This window comes from Serinus canaria, chromosome 1A, assembly GCF_022539315.1.
Source record: "Serinus canaria isolate serCan28SL12 chromosome 1A, serCan2020, whole genome shotgun sequence".
NCBI lineage: Eukaryota > Metazoa > Chordata > Aves > Passeriformes > Fringillidae > Serinus > Serinus canaria.
Window position 1 is genome coordinate 13,599,247 of NC_066314.1, and position 20,618 is coordinate 13,619,864.

The window sequence follows — 20,618 nt, forward strand, 5'->3', positions numbered from 1 at the left end:
TGTGGGGCTGGAGGAGCTGTCAGGGCTGGCCGGGCAGGCGGGGGTCGCTGCAGGAGTGCCATGGGCAAGCCGGCAGTGGGGCCCTGGGCAAGGAGCAGCTTAGGATGCTGCGCCCAGGGAGGTTTTGCTGCCGGAGCTGACACCAGACACGTCCTGCGTGCCTTGTGCTGGCGGCTAAGCCTCACCGCGGCTGCAGTGCTTTCACCCCACCAGAGGGTCTGTGCGCGCACCGGCCGATGCGGCCGGGCCGGGGCCGGGGCCGGGGCCAGCTGCCCGAGGCCGCGGCGGGGCCGGGCGGGGCGGGGAGGCCGCGCTGCCGGTTCCCTTTTTGCCCGGCGTGTGATTGGCGGCGGCTCCGGAGCTGCCTCTGCCGCCGGCTATGGAGCCTCCGCGCCGGCCCCCGGCTCTCGCCGCTTCCTGCTGAGGGAAACACCTGTCCGGAGCCGGGGCCGGAGCCGGGGCCGCCGCTGCGGTGAGTAGCTCCGTGCCGGGGGCAGCGGGGGTCGCGACGGATCCCGCCCCGGGCCGGCGCTGCCCGAGGCCCGGGCTCGCAGGTGGTGGCGCGGCTCCGCTCCCCACGCCGGCCGCGGACGGACCCGCCCCGGCCCCGCGACCGCCGCAGGACGCCCCCGGCCCCGGCGGCCCCAGCAGCCCCGGCGGGGCGGGCGCGGCGAGGTTCGCCCTCCCGCGGGCGGCGCCGGCCGCCATCTCTGGGCCGGGGCGGTGGGCCGGGGGCGGGAGGGAAAGAGGGAGGGAGGCGGCCCCGGCTCTGGCCCCGGCCCGCTGCTCCCGCCGCCTCCCGTCTCCCGTGCGCAGAGCCCCTTCCCGCAGGGTGTGCGGCTGGCCGGGGTCGCCCCGCGGTCCCCGCCGCTGCCGGCACTGCCGAGCCATCGTGCTGCCCGGTCTCTCGCGGCCTTGGTACCGCCTCACGTCATGGCCCGAACAGGAGTTAACGAGTTTGATGCCAAACCCGCTGAGGAAGCTGTTGGAACGTTGAATGAAACAATACGAAGGGAAGGATCACAGTACACAGTTCTCTCGAGCCTTCATATTAGTGAGTCAGCTACGCTACAATGCGGCTTTTAAACAATGAGTGACTGTCTCCCCATCGAGCAAATTTCTTGTGTCTGTCCGATACATGTAGACCATGAAACCTTTCCAACCACAATCCCTTGAAATAGTAGCTGAGGGCATTCAGAAGTTGCTGGTGTAGATTAGATCACGCAGTTAACAAGCAGGGTTGGAACACCGGGTCCAAGTTGACAAGCAGTGTCTAAGTAGTGTGTCCCGTCAGGAACAATAGCAGCAATCTCTGGGTTTTAAAACTCTGCGAAGTGTTGCTTCCAAGATGGATTACTTCACGATTACTACTACGCCACTTGTGTAACGCCAGTTAACTAGAACTTTGCCGAAATTCTTACCTAAATTTCCAGAACCAGATAGAAATTATTGTTTGTCCCAGGAGCCCCAAATAGATAACTCATACAGAAACTAAAGGTGCTGAAGGCAGGACATCCTGAAAATGCTACAGCTGTAATTGCAGTCTGATTGACTCCCCAGCCTCTCGACCAAGCTGTATCTGCTGGCTCATATACTTTTGATGAGAAATGTGGCTGCATTACCTGTAAAGTTGACTTGCTAATGGGAACCTGCACTGATTTATTTCCCATTAGAGCGCATAGTTTTTATAGGATCTGACAAAGAAATTGAGTCAGGTGGTATTTTGTTGTGTTCACTCTTGAAATGTTAGTGCTGTATCTTACCTGTGAAGTTCAGCACTGGATCACTGAAGGTGTAGGGAAGATGCACTCCTGTCCTGCAAATGGAAAGTCATCTCCTGCTACACAACAGTGTGGGCAAGTAGATGTAGTAGGCTGCTTGGAAAACGTTGAGTCTTGTCATCATAATTTTGTTTTTTTAAATTTATCTTTCAAGTGAACTTTGACTAAAACTGAATGTAAGCTTTTGTGTAGTATTTACATAATGCATGCACAAGATAATTCTAACTAACTCAGGTAGACAGTGCTTATTTTCTTGAAAGTTAAGTTGTCTGGGAAGGAGTTCCCACTAAAGTGAAAAGACTAATTTTGAAATAAGGTTTCACATGATGGATTAAAACAGAAGCAAGAGCTGATACAGAATAAGCATGATAGGAACTGGTAGAATTCTAACATAGTCTTAACAGAGCAGTTGAGATTGACAGCTGCCCTAAATTTTTTGTGGCCAAATAAGTAATACATCGTAATACCAGACTGTCTTTTTAAAGCACCTTTCAGCCAGTTTTTTCAAATAATTTAATGACTTTACTCATTAGTGTATCTCCTAATCCTGCTGTGAATTATGTTTCATTCTCAGTTATGCTTAACTGTACTGGCTCCATTCCCTTTCCTTCTCTTCCATCACTGCCCAGCCACTCCTGCAAGGGTTGAAGCAGATAAAGAACTGATCTAGCTGAAAATTAATCAGTTTTTTTGCTGGTTTTATTATGATCAGGTTGCTGACCTGAGTGATGAGATAGGAACACAACTGGAGACAAAGGCAAGACTGATTGCTTGTCTTAGTTACCTTTTACAGGCCCATCTTTTCCTTGTCCATTGGACCCCATCAGGATTTTTAGACCAGTGTAGGACAATTCCTATAATACAGGGATATTCAAGATTGATGAGGCTCATTAGAATTAGAAATAAAACAGAGTGATTTTTCTCCCTTTTTTTTTTTTTGTGTTGTTGCAGTAGAGTTTTTGAAGTGTCAATACTGTAAGTAAAGCTTAGGCATGACTAAGGTTTTAGGAACTTGATGTGAAATGATTTTTCATTATAAACATCATTTATGATTTTTTAATGATTCATGTGCATGAGGAAATATGGTTTTGCCAATGGATTAGCAGGAAAGGGATACAATTTGTTGTCACCATAAGAATGGGTCATTGCAGAGGCAGATGAGAGACAGCTGTCGCTCCAAGAACTGCCTTCTGAAGCTGAGGAAAAGAGGTCAGAGCAGAACTGGGGATGGATATTGGGTTGGAATGGACTAGACAGGACAGGTCACAGCCCAAATGAATGCAGGAGAAAAGACAGCCTTGTATGGGCAAGGCAGCTACAGAAGTGCCACACATTTTTGTGCTGTGTCTGATGCAATTTGTGGGGGCATATGTGAACCCACAGAAGTGTTGCTCTACCTGCCTTTATAAGTGGATGAGAGTGTGAAACAATTGCATTCACTGAGAAATGTACAGGTTAGTTCTCTGCTGCATGAGGGAGAGGTGCTGTCTTTGCTTGTCTTGATGGTCTTGATCTATGGAGTAGTGGTAGAAAAGCTCTTTTTATGTGTGTTTGAAGAATTAATCCTGAAGTGCATGACTCAAGGAGCAGGCTGAGAACATTTTAAACCACAAAGCTTTCCTAGATCTGCAGAACCCAATGAAGCTGAAATGACTCCAGGTTTAGTTAATGGGGCAGCACAATGCTTTTAGAGGAGGGACTCTACAAAAAAATTATACAGCCTGTTGGCATGAAAAAAAGCCTTAATGCTGGTTTCTTATGTCTAAATGAAGAGAAATATATAAGTACATTGTATTTTAGAATTGAGATGAGAGAGGAGCACCGTGTGTAGTGCTGAGATGCCACAAAGGCTGTGACTGATGAATGCTGACAGGCTGAATGTGGGTGGAGCATGAGTTTTGGAGGTGTCTTGGCCAAGATGGGTAGATTTCATGTCAGCAACAAAATGTTCAGGGTAACTTCACCGCTAAGAAAATTCAAGTACTGGCTTTAAAAGACAGAGGGATCTGGGACAGAGTGTATTTTCCCCAAACTGACTTCCTGAGAAAAACAACTTTTAAAAATAAAAGATCTTTGCTGACAAGCAGAGTGATGCTCAAAGAGACAGGAGCTGTGTCAGTGGTGGAGTGTATTTTCTGCTTTTTAATCTTGGCAGAGTGTTAATCAACCTTGGCATGTTGGAGGTAGGTAAGATACTGTCAGGGTTTTTTTGCCAATACAGAAGGAGGGGTTATTTTTCACATTTTTATAAAAATGTGTCTTATAAATAGGAAACATGGATATGTTAAAAAAAGGCACTTCACTGTTGGTACACAACCTTCCAGTTGTTTTAATTTTTTTTCCTCCTTTTCAAGACTCATCATTTTTGCATAATATCTACCACTGTAGGATTTGTACTGCTGGTTGCCCTTCAAAAGATCAGTATTTCACTGGAAAAGGAAATAGGATGAAATTAGAGGGTTTTCTGTCTTTTCTTTCTGTTTTGTATGTGTTTTCCATACTGGTTTTTTCATGGGGATAATTTTTTTAGTAAAAGAACAGCACCTCAGGTTGTAAGTCACCACAAGAATTCGGGTTGAAAGTCTCTGGTTTGATTTCTTCCTGAATCTAAAGTCACCATTTCTAGTAGATTTCCCTGTGTGTTTGTAATCATAAATGAATGAGTTAAAGATATTTGGGGTAAGGGTGCCCAGTAGTTCTGCTCAGGTTACCATGCAAGATCCTTGGCATATACAATCTCTATGAGATGCCTGTATGCAGACTGGCTTAAAAATCTCTAGTGAATTTAAGTTGGGAGTCCTCAAATGGCTATCACTATGCAAATAAAAATAATGCAACATTTCATATTTAGTTGTCTTTTATCTACTATTTGTATTTAATTCTTTTGGGAGTTAATTTCTTAAAAATATATTTGATTTAAATATCTTATTTGAATTAAATAAATTTATTGCCCAGATTTTTCATTGCTATTTTTAAAAGGTTCTAAATATGTCTTCTGTACGTGTGTGTTAAATTTATGTACTGTTGGTGTGTTTTTACTGTTGTAACAGGAAAAGCATTCTGACTTCTTTTAAAATGAGCAATCATATGTATAATCAACTTGGTTAAAACTTCCTTCCTGGTAAGTGCAGCACTTCCTTTGCATCTGGGTATGAGACTGAGCAAGAAAAGCAGAACAGCTTAAACAAAGAAATCTTTTCTGTGAATGATCTTCCTTTAAAAAATAGGAACTACAAAATTAAACAAATGAATAATCTTCAGCAATTCAGCCTTGGTTTTATAAGCAGGTAATATTTCCTTGTACTTTGTCAATTATAGAGGTGGTGTGTCCACAGTCGCTGCTTTCTGGAACTCAGAAGAAGAATTTTAGTTAGCATGCTATGTTTGAATTTAATCTTTTATATTTTTATCTGCTTCTTTTATTATCTGCTAAGGCATCATTACATTGGCTTTACTATTCTCCAGCAGTTAAGGATTTTAGGTTTAGAAAGTGTTGCTTGGTAAAGAAGTTCAGTATGTTGCTGTAACTTGGCATGTGTGATTGCACTCAGTCAGCACTGAACAATTTCCACTTCAATATTGGTCAATAGAGATTAACTGAGGAACAATATTTTTTGTTTACTGAATGCTGATAAGGTACGCTACTCATGTTTAATATTGTTTTACTGGTGATTTAGGTGTGATTTGATGTATAGGATAAGAAATCAGCATCAGCTTGGGAGATTTTTCTTCTGTAACAAACTAATAGTTCATATGGGTAGTGTGTACTTTGGAAATTGATGGGTATTATCAGTCTGGTGAATTGATTTATTTAAAAAAAGCACATCTAAGGACACTTGCTTTGAATTTAGATGCACTTTAAATATATCTTCAGAAATAGTCCCAGACTTTTGCATCCTCAGGGCTTTATTTTAGGTTGAAGTCCTGATTCCTCGTCACTAAAAAGAGAGGCAGAGAAAACTGGGAATAAGCTCATGTCTGTCCAGACTACAAATAAATTGCTTGTTTTGTTACTTTCTGCCATTCCTGGAGCTCAGTGGGACTGCATTCTATTCATATACAGAAGTGTGTCTTTTGATTTCTATGAAGACCCATGTATGTTAACATCAGCAGCATCAAAACAGATGAGGCAGCAGAAGAATCAGTGCTTGGTCAAATAGAAGCAAGAACTAATCAATATGGAGACTGCACATTCAAACTGCTTATCCTCAGTAAAATCTGGGCAGGACATTTAAAACCTCTTCTTTAATTACTTCATCACTGGAGAGTTGGTTGGAGTTTTTTTATTTATATTTGGTATTGTATTGAATAGTTTACATCTGAAGTGGTTTATGTAAATCAAGTATTTGTGACCAGAAATTAAGGGGAAGTGGAAATATAAAAAATGTATATGAAAAGTTGAAAAGTAAGACTAAAGATAAATGTAAATGAGAAAGTAATGAAGTAATTATATGTTTTGCTAGATTTCTTCTGGCATGGAGTTGGGGGATCATGACCAGCCCGTTGTTATGAGAGACGAAAACAAACGAAGGAGAAGAAGAATGAAACCTCATTGTACATCGAGTAGTTTTTCATCAATGGAACTGATATCCATTGAGTTCATTTTACCTACAAGCAATAAACATACTAAAGCACCAGAAATTATGTTACTTGAAATAGCTGGCAACTGTACGGTGGAGCAGATGAAGGCACAGATTTGGATGCGTGCAATAGAGACGAGTCAAACCACAGACTTTTACCATGCATTCACCCCAGATCAGTTTGTTCTGCAGTATCAGAAGAAAGGGCAATGGTATGAAATTTATGATAAACATCAGGTGTTACAGACATTGGACTGCATACTGTACTGGAAGGTGTTACAGAAAAAGGTAGGCAAGATCTATGTTGTCCAGAAACAAAAACCATCAGAAGAAGTTCAGGAATTTCAGCGGCAGCTTAATGATTTGATTGGTTATGATGTCACTGATGTAAGCAATGTACATGATGATGAACTAGAATTTACCCGACGCAGATTAGTCACTCCACGAATGATAGAGGTAGCCTGCAGAGATCCTAAATTATATGCAATGCACCCATGGACTACATCTAAGCCACTCCCAGAATATTTATTTAAAAAGATCACTAATAATAATATTTTCATAATCATACATAGAGGAACGACTAGTCAGAAAATTAAAGTGTCAATAGATGACACTCCAGATATGATTCTCCAGAGCTTTTTCACAAAAATGGCAAAGAAAAAGTCTTTGATGGACATTCCTGAAGATCATAGTGAACTAGATTTTGTTCTCAGGATTTGTGGCAGAGATGAGTACATTACTGGAGATACACCAATCAAAGATTTTCACTGGATAAGACAGTGCCTTAAGAATGGGGAAGAAATCCACCTTGTCCTCGACAATCCCCCAGACCCAAATGAAGATGAGGTTCAGAAGGAAGAATGGCCCTTGGTGGATGACTGTACAGGAGTTACAGGGTATCATGAACAATTGACAATAGATGGAAAAGATCACGAGAGAGTCTTCACTATCTCTTTGTGGGATTGTAATAGGAAATTTAGAGTGAAAATAATTGGCATTGATATCCCAGTTTTACCAAGAAATACTGATCTTACTGTGTTTGTGGAGGCTAACATTCAACATGGGCAGCAGATCCTTTCACAGAGAAGAACTTCATCAAAGCCCTTTACTGAGGAGGTTCTGTGGAATATGTGGTTGGAGTTTGATATCAAAATCAAGGATTTGCCTAAAGGAGCACTCCTGAATCTTCAGATATACTGTGGCAAAGCACAGGGACCATCTGCAAAGACAAACCTTCAGTCACACGAATCCTCCAACTCTGATGCAAAATGCAAAACCCAGCTTCTCTATTATGTAAATCTTTTGTTGATAGATCACCGTTTCTTGCTACGAAGTGGGGAATATGTGCTCCACATGTGGAAAATTCCAGGTAAGGGGGAAGAACAAGGAAGTATAAATGCAGACAAACTCACATCAGCAACTAACCCAGATAAAGAAAACTCAATGGCTATCTCTATCGTGCTGGACAAATATTGTCACCCAATTGCCTTGCCCAAGCACAGGATATCGTCAGACCCCCAGGGGGACAGGACCCGAGCTGAAATGCCCAACCAGCTTCGCAAGCAACTTGAGGAGATCATAGCAACTGACCCACTTAATCCACTTTCTCCTGAGGACAAAGAACTGTTGTGGCACTTTAGATATGAGAGCATAAAGCACCCCAAGGCATATCCTAAGCTGCTTAGCTCTGTGAAATGGGGACAACAAGAAATAGTGGCCAAAACATACCAGTTGCTAGCTAAAAAAGAGGCTTGGGATCAGAGCACTTTAGATGTTGGACTCACAATGCAACTTCTGGACTGTAACTTTTCAGACGAAAATGTCCGAGCAATGGCAGTTCAAAAACTGGAAAGTTTAGAAGATGATGATGTTCTTCATTATCTTTTGCAGCTTGTGCAGGTAAGGTGTATTTGTATTCCTGCACTCTGCCTTCCAGGAATACATTTGCATTACCCCATAATTTGCATTTCCCATTTTAGTAGGTCTTGTTAGTATTCCTTAGTTTTGAAGTCTTCAGTGTTTAGTCAAAGCAGTGGTAGTAACCAGATTAATGTAAAATACACTTTCCTACTTTTTGTCTTTTGCCTTTGTGGATGTTTTTGTGGTACCATTGCCTTGTGTCTTGCAATTTGCATCTTGTGTTTACAGTAGTAAGTTTTTCTGGAAATTGTTAATGCCAGCACAGCTATGATGGGAGTAAATCCTAAATGTGCTGTCTGTAATCCTGTTCATATTGGGTTTGAATCACACAGCACTGAAGAGTTGTTGACTGACTTTACTGATAGTTTAGAAAGAGTGTATATGGAAAGAAAGTAAATGTAGATGTTGACGTGGGCAAGGCCTGAAGCAAAATCTGGGGTTGGGTTTTAGGTCAAGAACGCCAGTGTAATTACACAGTATGTTGCAGCAACTGCAGTCTTGTGCTGTTAAGGGAAACAAATTTATCTAGAAACTCCCCCACCAAAATTTTGAAAGTAGCTCAAGAGTTAATAGGACTACATACTAAGATTAAGTCCTTCTTGGAATTTGGGTACAAAATTGTGGTTCTAATGGGAAGGGAATACTGCTGTATAGATTTGAAGCACTTTGTGTGTGTGTCTGCCAGATCAAACATTGGGAAGGTTTATATTGGTTACACAAGAAACTTGGTTTGGTTGCTTTTCTCTCAACACAATGCCATCAGTTGGCAGTGGCAGAGTCTCCTCTGGTGTCTGATGGAAGCTGTAACCTTGTGTTCTTCCTGGTAAGCACAGCCCCTGGAGCCAGGTGGGGCTCTGTTTTGCATGGAAAGGCTGGTATCCCTCAGAGCAGGAAATACCTTTTTCAAAGAATCATAGGACAACATTCAAAATTTAAAAAAAAAATTAAAAATTGAACTACTGCAGCTGGGGAAGCAGCTTTTTATTTCTGCAGGTTCAGAGGGAGCTCAGAATCCCAGGAAAATGAAGTTAGTATTTCAGATTTTGCTGCACATTGGTAGTGCTTTAAACAAAGACTTTCTAGCCTTGTCTTGGCTTGTCTGTAGATTAGGCAGAATTTATGCACTTCTGCATTAACCAAAGGAGTCGCTACGGTTACCTCATTGGGCCTCCCACGTTGCTGCTGCTATATATATGCTTGGCTTGTGAGCTTTTGCTGTCTACATGTGGCTCAGCAATTTTATTCACTTTTTTTTGCATCTAAATTAGGAGTTTAGGATGATTGGTTGCTATCAAAATGTCTGAGAAAATAGGGGAAATACTGGCATTGTTTCCATTTTTGTTGTTTTAAATTGTTTGTTTTCAGGAAGTACAAATCTGGTGAGATTTATAAAGAATAAACCTTTATAACAGTTAAATAAAATTTTGTAGCATAAAATAATAGTGCCTTAACTTTACTGTGTCATTTTTAGTAAGAGGTGTTGTAAGAAATAATGAGCTTACCATCCTTAAAAATGAAAAACATGCTTGATTCCAACTTTTACTTCTCTGCTGCTTTCCTGTCTTTATTTCTTAGCTAACTATGGAACATAAGCTGTCAGCATTCTGCAGCAAGGTTTTGGTATGACAGTGTATTTAAAATCTGCATTTTTCAGAGAATGGATGTCGGCCATTCTTCTGCTCCAGTGGACACATCTCTTCTGCAAACGGTTTTCACTTTTCAAATGCACACTTTTATGAAAGCTCTATGGCTCATTTCACTCTGCACAGGATATTCCCATTTTATCCTCTGTAGAGTTAGAAATCAGGCATTTTATTTCCCCACAGGTTATTTCTAATAGATGCAGACACACCATAAATCAACCTGTTGAGCTTCTTATAATGTCTGTTCTCCTGTGTAGAGTTGATAAACCATGGATAGGATAGTTGACATGCAACAAAATTCTTTGTAAGATAAACACTGATGGCTGTACTGCATGTATATGGCAGTGAGTAAAAGCCTTCTGCTGAATTGACAAGGAAAAAGTACACACAGGTCAATGCCAGCAGATCTTTTTTAATGGCCAGATTGCATTGTTGCTGTGCAGAAGCTGATATTTGACTTTGTGAGAAAAAAGGGCTGGACTGTTAAAAATAACTACCTAAAGCATCAGCTCAATAAGGATGGTCATAATGCATTTTTAAATATTGTTTTATGTTAAAATATATTTGCAAGTTCAATAAGGAGGTTTTGTTTTGAAGTATTGGTCAGTTGTTTGGCTGTTTTTCAGTCTTAACTTGTTTTTCAAGGTTATGTGAACATGAGGCATAGCAGATACCAGAGTGAGGTTTATAATCGGCTTTCTTGGAACCGTAAGAAAATCCATTTGAATTTATGTGATAATTATTGCTTTTGGGCACCTTACTGCAGTGAAAATTAATTTTTATTAAAAACCCCTCATACCTCATAATCTCACACACAAAGTAAAAGGATATATTGTTATGTTTGTAAATTCTCATTGTCTTTCCTAAATAAGATGATGTTGTTTGGGGATATAAAACAGTACTGCAGACAGTCAAGACAGTTCTTGCAGAATTATGATACAGGAGAAGGGCAAGTCTGGTGCTTGGCTTTTTTGTCTGTCTGGTGCTCAGCTTTCTTGTCTGTCTCTTAGCCAGCATCTAGAAAGAACGTGTCTTTGTGATATTTTTAAAAGTTGCTTCATTGGAAAGTTGACTTAATTTTTTTTTTCTTTTGATTAAACCCACAGGATGATTTGCATTTCAGAAAATATGTTGATATTTTGATAATAAAAATGCAACTATGTACCACAGTATTTGTAAGAGTTTATAAAATTATGATTTGTTTGATGAATTTAGCAGACCTTTGCTGATAGCTTGGTTGCTTCTGTGCAAGCTGCAGACTGCAGTGATCTTGAAAGAGCCATTATATTCTGTTGAATAACTGTTGCTAGAGGTTTGCATACTTTGTTGCTTCTGAAAGCTGAGCATACTGCATGCACCCAGCTCTCTGCGCATCCCTTTGTTTTCCCCTAATCTCCCTACAGGCTGCATCCTGGCTCTCTATTTCCAGAACCTGAAGCCATTCACCAACCCCCTCAGTCCATGACAGGGATTTTGTGACTCTGCTTCATAGATTGTATGCTTCTTATTTCTCTTTTGTTGCCGTGGGATATAAGTGCATACTTTTTTCCACCATTAATCTGAATACAAACCTTCTGTAAGCTTGAATTCCTCAAGCAGCATGAAAGAAGCAGCTGGAAAAATAAGCTGAAGTGGAGAAGTTCCCTGGTACTACCCAGAATCTGGAAGTGTGATGGTTTTCTGGTAGACCAATTCACTTGGTTATTGGGATGGAGAATAACAACAACAACAACAACAACAACAACAACAACAACAAAAAAAAAAAAAAAAAGAAAAAGAAAAAAATTCCAATACTGGCACTTGAAAATAGTTGTTGACTTTCTCCTCCCACCCCCTTTTTTGGCAGTAGCTTGGAAATGTCTGTGGGCTTGGGTGGAGGGGAGCAGCTTTTGAAGGAGAAAAAATACATCTGTTTTCACAGTCAGTAAATAAAAAAGCTCTGGTGAAGTCTTCCTCTTAATTGTACTTCATTATTGTAGGATGTGTATCAGAGCTTTTATTCTGTCATTCATTTATGGAATAAAGGCCAGGTAAGTGCTCTGAAAAGCTGCTCCTGTATCCTGTTTTTTCTGGGGAACCCACCAGTGAATCCTGGTGCCCTAGTCTCGAAGTAGAGGATGTTGACCAAAATCAGTATTTTATTATTGAAACATTTTATCTAAGAGCTATTACAAGTACATTATTCATCTGTCAGTAACCATTTCAAGCATTCTCAGTATCAGTCATACTGCAAACTGGTTTCTGATCTTGCTGGTTTTTGCCAAGAATGATGTTGCTTTGTGCATATGCTCAGGTTGGACTCTCAAGTTAGAGAGTTATCACATTAATAGTAAACCTGAAAAGAACACCTGTTGCAAGCAAAATGTGCTTCTTGAATCAGAGAAACTTCAAAAAGACTGCTTTGTTACACATTTTCTACTCCTGCAGAGGCCTGTTCTCTAGATGTCACTGGTTAAGTGTAAACAGTGGGATCTTAAATGTTAACAACATTGTTAACAACATGTCTTTTATGTTTGTATCATTCAGGCTGTGAAATTTGAGCCATATCATGACAGTGCATTAGCCAGATTTCTGCTGAAACGTGGTTTGAGAGTAAGTACTTAAAAATATAGCTAACTTATGCTAAAGTTGCTGGCATTATTAAAACCCTTCGTCAAGAAATGAATGCTAATTTGTAGTGTTTTTCTTTACCTGTAGAACAAAAGAATTGGTCACTTCTTGTTTTGGTTCTTAAGAAGCGAAATTGCCCAGTCCATGCACTACCAACAGAGGTTTGCAGTCATCCTTGAAGCCTACCTTAGGGGCTGTGGAAAAGCAATGCTGCACGATTTCATGAAGCAAGTTCAAGTAATTGAATTGCTGCATAAAGTCACAATGGAGATTAAATCAGTTTCTGCAGAAAAGTATGATGTTACTTCTCAAGGTATGTGCTAACAGGCATTTCTTTGTTGTTAATGTTGTTTTTTTCTCTTTGGGTGTGAAAAACTAAGCAGCAAATTGTATTGTTAATTGAGAAAATTTGGGGATAAATTGTTGTCAAAGGGCAAAATTTTTACTTCCTTTAAAATGTGAGTGTAAGTTAATAATGATTGAACCAGTAATATATTTGTTTGCTCATTTCACCCCAAAAGGGGAAGAATATCAATGTTCTAGTCACCCAGTATTTTTCCAAGCTTTGGCTTATCTTCTTGAACCTCAAGCCATGCCAAGTGGAAAACAGATAAGTTCTTGTACATTAACTGAATGCCAGTGCTGAAAAAAGACACAAATATTACTGGAAATTAAAAGTGACACTTGCCAAGAAATACAGCCTTCCTCTAAACTCTCACCAGAAGATTTTTGGCAGAAACATCAGGGAGGAGTCCAGTGCGGCTTCTGCTATGCCATGAAAGTAGCTGGTGGATCAGGCATCAATATACAGGCGTGGCTTTGAGGAGTCCTGTGAGACAGATGTTGTATTGTTATTTCCAGTTCTTGCAAGCACTGCTTTGGAAGCCACAGTAGGGTTATGCAATGCCTCTTTACATCTGGGTTTTGCCTGCTTTTTCCCCCACCCCTAGCTTTCTTAAAAGTTTGTTTATCCTCATTCCTGTTACTTGCTTGGTGTTGGGAGTTACTGTAAATCCAAGATGCTCTGACGAAGGGGAGAGAGAATGATGCATCTGACTCCATCGTCAGAAGGCTAATTAATTACTTTATTATACTATACTGTGTACATTGTATCTAAACTGAATCTGCCAAGCACTCACTCTTGCTCACAACTGCACAGAACTGCACTCCTCTCTGATTCTCTCTCGTGACTGTCCCGTGACAGTCCCACACACACACACTTCTTGGCCCTGATAGGCCAAGGGAACAAAACATCCTCACTTTGGGTAAACCATCTCCATACTGCATTCTACTTTAGCACAACACAGGCACAGCAAGCGAAATAAAAATTGTGTTTTCCTTCTTCTCTGCTTGTCTCACAGCTTCTCTCAGAGAAGGGCATGTGAATACCACAGGGAGTAAGTGCAAGAGGACGTTTGACAGTATAAAAATTCTAAAAGCTGTAGAGACCACCTTTTCCTGCATGTTCATCCTGGTATGCTCCAGGCCAGGAAGTCCTTGGATGGGAAAGCTTTTCCACTCTGGTTAAGCAGAAGTAACTGTGGTGGTGTTTCAAAAGAGATTTGAAGAAAATATGCATTTATTCATTAATATATAGTATAAAATCTGTTATGTTACCACATAGTGTGAGTTAAGGTACTTACTGAAGCCCCACATAAAACACTTTTTCTAAACAACTTCCTAAATTTTTCTTAAAATATTCTATAACCAAAATGTATTTAGTCAGAATTGCATATTTTAGAAAGAAACTATACAACCTTACAGATGTACGTCTGTAAGAGCTGTGGATTCTATAATACATTATCTTTGAAGGATATGTGGGCAAAGAAGAAAAGCTTCAAGAGAAAGCAATCATATTAACACCCACCAGGTTTTGAAGTTAAAGCATCTTTGGATGTAATGTACAGCAGAACACTGAAAGATGACTTATATAATTGACATTTTCACTGAATAAGGCTTCCTGAAACTGTGGAGTGTCCTAATAATTCTATATCTAATGTAATTTATTCTCTGATTATTGAGGACATAATTTTTTCTACAGGCACCCTCTACTTCTTATGTTTTTAAAAATGTATATCCAAAAATTGATTCTGTAGGTTATTGCTTCTTTTTTGTCCCGACATTTCTAAGTTCATCGTTGTTCATATTTTCAGTCTGAATGTTTTATCCTGTTTCATTTCATTCTGTCATCCAGTCTCATCTTATTCTTGTATATCAATTTCTCCAGTGTTTGTGGATTTTCTGTAAAGAGCAAATTCCTTCCTGCTAGGTCCATACTATTCCAGTAGCAAACATGTTGCCAAACTGTTTCTTTTACTTTTCACTCTAATCTCTTTGCTTATATTTGAAGATAGCGAGTAATAATAAATAAATAAATTCATAAGGTGATAGTATTACATCTTGCATGGGATTATTTGCTTTCATCACCCTCTAAACTAGATGATTTGTTTCCCAGGAATATGTCCATGCAGCTGTTTCATTGCTTAAAATGCATAGCACCTTGTTATTAAGCCAGATCAACTTGAAAGTGGTTTTAGCAAGTGCCTTTACTTGTGTCTTAAAATCAGCTATTCCTAATCTTTTGTAGCTTCAGTTGGTTTGCTTACAGTTTTCAAATTACATTACATTTCATTACAGTGAGGAGACTTACTGAGCTGACAGTAAACTCTTGCAGTAAACTGTAAGCAGTAACTTTCCTAGATAGTTGTCTAGGAAATCTGTAGTCGCATTATAGAAAGCTGTTTCATTATCCAAGTTACCACAGCTTAGGTGCTTTTGAGGGGGCAGGGTGGAGTTCTTAGGGGTTTTTTTTTTTGTTTGATTGGTTTGTTTTGTGTTATTGTTTGTTTGGGTTTGGGATTCTTGAGGTATTTTTTTGAAAAGTATCTAATTTTAAAGTCCACTTATTAGCTTCTGTATATTGCTGCTAGATTTACCTTTTACCAGAAGAGATACTGTGTTAGTTAGCAGGCACTGCTAGTAGTTCTTTTCTAAAACCCTCTAGGACAGGTGTAACGTTTGAGTTCTGTGAGTTGTCAGCCAATTCTTTTGGCTTGACTTTCTTAATTTGATAGCAGTGTTTGAACTGCCCTGGTTTTTGTCTAATGTACATTAAGAGCCCAAAAAGTCTGTGCCTTGGGCTGCATCAAAAATAGCATAGGCAGCAGGTCAGGGGAGGTGATTCTGCCCCTCTACACGGCCCCTGTGACACTCCATGTGGAATACTGCATCCAGCCCACTCAGGACAGGAAAGACATGGATCTGCTGGAATGAGTCCAGAGGAGAGTCACAAAGACAATGACAGAGCTGGACCACCTCTCCTGTGAGGAAAGGCTGAGAGTGATGGGATTGTTCAGCCTGGTAGAAGGCTCAGGAGACCTAACATCAGCCTTCCAGTGCTTACAGGGAGTTTGTAAAAAGGGTGGGGGACAAACTTTTTGGTAGGGCCTGTAGTGATAGGACAAGGGTTAATGGTTTTAATCTAAAGGAAGACAGGTTCTGACTGCACACAAGGAAGGCTATTTTTTTTTATGATGAGGGTGTTGGCACACTGGAACAGGTTGCCTAGGGAGGTAGAAATGCCCCATGCCTGGAAATATTCAAGATCAGGTTGGATGGGGCTCTGAGCAAGTTGAGTTGAAATGTCCCTGCTTGTTGCAGGGGGGTTGGACTAGATAGCCTTTAAAGGTCCTGTCCAACCCAAACTAATCCATGATTCTATGTTTCTGTTTTAAGTGTCAGGTCCATGTTTAGCTTTATCAGTATGATTTTTTTTATCTTTAATTTTTATCTCCAAAACTACATATATATACATCCTCTGCTGTGTAGCTACAGTTTCTTTCAGGACAGTGTTCAGGTCTTTGCCCTAATGCAGGGTAATCACCAGTGTATTCCTTATGCTGCTGACACTCACTAGCTGAGGTGAAAAAAACTACATCATGCATTTTATAATCTGTACTATCCTGAGTTAAAGATTCAGGAGCTTGAGGTTTTATTAATTAAAAGACTGTGTTTAGGTATGAACATTAAAATTCTTGTTCATATAAATATACAGAAAATTTTCTTCTTACAGGAATGTGAGATTAAGAAGGCTGCACTGTGAAACCAGTTTTAGAAGGATAGGAAATTCAGTATCTCTGTAGTTTGTCTCCTTATGGTTACAGAGTAATTGATTCCAGGAATTCAAAAGCCACAAGTCTGTCTGCATTTCTTGTCAGTTAGGAGGAAAAATACTGTTTGGTGTGTTGTACTGTATTTTGTTTTTTAAACAAAAGCTGACATTTTAATGTAAACTCTTACTGTTCAGTGTGTCTAATACTGCAGAGAAGGCACAAGACTTCTGAGGGGTTTGAAGACTTTGTGTTTAGGTATCTGAAACAACCCTGGCCATTGATAGTGCAAGTTAAAGAATTTTCCTCCATTCCCTGAATCAGGAGATCCAGGAGGAAAGCAATTTAAAATGGCAGCTAAACAGAGCTTTTTAACCGAATTATAATACTCAACAAGTTTGATTATCTATAATCTTTATGCCTTCCAATGTTTGATTTCACTGTGTTTTCTTTCTTGCAATTGCAGTTATTGCACAGCTGAGACAAAAGCTTGAAAAATTACAGGGCAGTAAACTTCCAGAAAGTTTTAGAGTTCCATATGATCCTGGGCTAAGAGCAGGAACACTAGTGGTAAGTATATCCTGATTTTTCTACAAATAATTAAAAAAAAAATTTGCAAGTATATGTCACTTGATAAAAAGTTTGCTAATTTGTCAAAAGGTCTTATTTCTGTGTGGATACAATGACATTGCATGGACTCAGTAGATTTTTGTTCCCAGAGCTAATATTATTTTTCTAAATGTAATAACATGCCGCCATGTGCTAAAAAAATTGCAACAACCCATGAAATCCTAATCATTAAATAGCAATTATACTTTTCTTTTCCATTAGTTGAATACAAGATTTAACCAGGTAGCTGACTTTTTAAAAAAAAATTAAATAACTGTATAAACTTTTATTTGATTCAGGGGCTTTGGGATATTCAGTTTCCATTCTTCCAGTTATTTTCTCTGTCTTACCCTGATTCATATCTGTCCCTAAGGTTTGGGTCCAGACCTTCATCATCCTGACAAAAACATCTACCTCAGCTATTTCTGATTTTACAGTATCTCTGTGTTGGTTTTGTTAGAAAGTACATTATGATTTTGTTAGAAATACATTAAGAAACCCTTGGGTTTTTCTATATTCTGCCTTCAGTTTTGTGGTGAGATTGCAATTGTGTGTTTTGACTCAGAGTTAAAAAAAGATCCACAGATCAGCAGATGTGTAGTGAGAGGAAATTGGATCATGCATCTAAAATGCAATGTGAGGTCTGGGTAGAGAAGCACAGTCAAGATCCTTGGACTCACTTCATGTGTAGCAAGGACCCTACAAGGAAAGAACTCCTTAATTTTCTCCTAGCTAAGGACAGGCAAACCATCCAATTTAAGGAATTGCCAAATGTTCAGACATTGTTTTTGTTAAATAAACCTGTGCCTTGGAAGACAGGCTATAAGCTGGTCTGTCTTCAATCTGAGATAATGAAACACCTCTCAGGTGAGCATGGCTGAAGCACCGTCAGCACAGAAGCCAACTCAGACATTTCTTATTCAGAAGTAATTTGTGATTTCTTAAATACTATTTTCTTGTTAGCATTTTGTATGTTCTCTTTAGTCCTTTTTTTTTTTTTTTTTTTTTTTTTTTGGTACAGAAAGCATCAACCGCTTGACAGAAAGTAGGTTTTAAAATAAAAAAGATTTCTCTGGATTTTCTAGTTTTCCTTCACTTAGGAAATATTCAGTCCTACCAGGATCCTCCTAGATGAATGAAACAATAGATTTACAAAGGAAGGTAGCTATGTCCAAAAATTGATGGGTTAGCTTTTCTTTTCCAAACTATATGAATAAAAACATTTGGTAAAACAGACTAAGTTTTCTTTTAATGTTCATTCTAGCAAGTTCTATTTGTCCATAATCTTCAAAACCTAAAATCTTTTAAATATTAGAAGCAAAATCAGAGTTCCTAATAAGTTCAAAGATTTAAAAAGTTCTTTCATTTTTGAAAATAAGGATGGTAAAAAGTATTTCGTTTAAAACTACAGGCTCAGAATTTCAGTAGGTGAAACATAGATATACTAAAATACTCCTATATCATGAATTCTATCTGCTCTCAAACACTGATATGCACTAGTTTTTTTTAATTTTTATTTTAGATGGCTTTATTGTACATAGTAATGTTCAACAATGAATCAGCAATTCCAGAATAGAAAGTAAGACATACTACAGTTGTCTTAGCCATAATAACTGGAAAAACCACTTGAAATACTGCAGTTTTAGTTCTAAATTTATCAGTATTGAAAATGTAATTAAACTAAATAGGGAATCTCTTATCTTATGAATGATTACAATTATTAGTTTCAAAAATGCCATTTCCCCCATGAATTTGAAGAAATTTCTAATGGAATCAAATCAAACAATCTGGAATGTAGTTGCTAGAAGTCAGAAGGGTGGATGATGTGGTAAATTGCATTGTACAATGATTACGTTCTGGTTCTGCCAAGCACCTGTCAAAATGTTGTTGTGAAGGTCCATATTTTCCAGTTTTGTCAGAATCTCTATTCCTCTTTTAAATTTGTCTGAGCAAGCTAAATCCAGTTTTGGAGAATTAAAATACACTTTTCCTTTATCATGGACAGTGGTTAAAAGATGTGGAGGTTCAGAGAGGCTTTGTATGGCAACTGACCTCCATCCTTTACATGTGCTTTCAGTGTTTTTCTTGTGGTATAGCTGAGTGGAAGCTGGCAAGCTATTCTGTTAAAAAGGTTTCTTGGGTTGATGTTGGCATCAGGAAGCAGTAAATGTGTCTTTTACAGATAGAAAAATGCAAAGTAATGGCGTCCAAGAAGAAGCCCCTCTGGCTTGAATTTAAATGTGCAGATCCAACAGCTCTGTCAAATGAAACCATAGGCATCATCTTCAAACACGGAGATGACCTCCGTCAGGACATGCTAATTTTACAGGTATGAGAGCTAAACCTTATAAAGAATAACGTGAATATTTTAAAACATTTTTAAGTAATTTTGCTTTTCCAAAGTGTGTATACCTTGTCTTCACTGTCCATATGAAATGCTAGGTTGTCTTTTGTATTTAAAACTCTGTATGGCAAGGCTGACATCAGCGCTGCATCATCTTTGTCGTGCTGTGTTATGGATTAACCCTGGTGGGATGGAAAAAGAGGAAGAGCGAGAAAACTTGTGAGTTGAGGTGGTTTAATAAGCAAAAGAGAAGTGGAAGAACCAAGGAAGAAAACAAAACAAGTGGTGCTAAGGCAGTCACTCCACATCCCTGGAATGGACCAGTTCCCAGCCAGTCCCTGCACAGAAGATGGTTACCTACATAACCTACATAACCCCTTGCTCTCTGATTTATTGCTGAGCATGACATTGTTCAGCATGGAGTATTTTTTGGTTGGTTCAGGTCATCTGCCTGGTTATGTCCCCTCTCAATCTCTTGTGCACCCCAATCTAGTCATAGTGAGGCATGGTGAGAAACTGGCGGCCTTGGCACTCAGCAGACTCTATTCAGCTGGGACACAGGGACATCAGTGTGTTCCCAGCACTGCTTTGGTCACCCCCTAAACCACAGCACACTACAAGCTGCTCTGAAGAAAAGGAGCTTCATCCCAACCAGACACAGTGCATACAGTTACCCTGGCTTTTCCTGCCATATGCCATACATATTTCACATTTTAGTGTTCTAGAGACAGAATCTTCCTTAGTGTAAGATGGCCTGTTTCTCTGATGAAGTGTTTTTATCATTTATTTATGTAATGGGTGAAGTTAGCAAATGAAAAATCAGTAGCTAGTGTCACTCTACTTTCAGACAACTGGTTTGTAAGGGCTTTTGGAGGTATTAATGGGGAAAAGTGGACATGCTTGCTAACACATTCAATCTCACCTATGTAGAAATCATACAATATATTTATTAATACTTTATAGAAGAGTAAAGATTCCCTGGTTGCAGGACAGATGAAGAAATATAAACCCTGGTTCTATAA

The 20,618-nt window shown here is 39.5% G+C and overlaps 1 protein-coding gene across 2 annotated transcripts in view; it reads left to right on the plus strand.

Moving 5' to 3' along the window:
• The first annotated feature begins 305 nt into the window (after window positions 1-305).
• PIK3CG (phosphatidylinositol-4,5-bisphosphate 3-kinase catalytic subunit gamma) overlaps window positions 306-20,618 on the plus strand; it is a 33,510-nt gene continuing 13,197 nt past the window's right edge. The window contains exons 1-6 of one of the 2 annotated variants that reach the window (XM_030238242.2): window positions 306-472; window positions 6,245-8,260; window positions 12,451-12,516; window positions 12,622-12,847; window positions 17,110-17,213; window positions 19,435-19,581. In XM_030238242.2, coding sequence (XP_030094102.1) covers window positions 6,257-8,260; window positions 12,451-12,516; window positions 12,622-12,847; window positions 17,110-17,213; window positions 19,435-19,581 — 2,547 coding nt within the window. In that variant the 5' untranslated portion in view covers window positions 306-472; window positions 6,245-6,256. Of the gene's footprint in view, window positions 473-821; window positions 5,069-6,244; window positions 8,261-12,450; window positions 12,517-12,621; window positions 12,848-17,109; window positions 17,214-19,434; window positions 19,582-20,618 lie in introns of those variants that run through there. The other variant, XM_018910267.3, reaches the window with a different exon arrangement.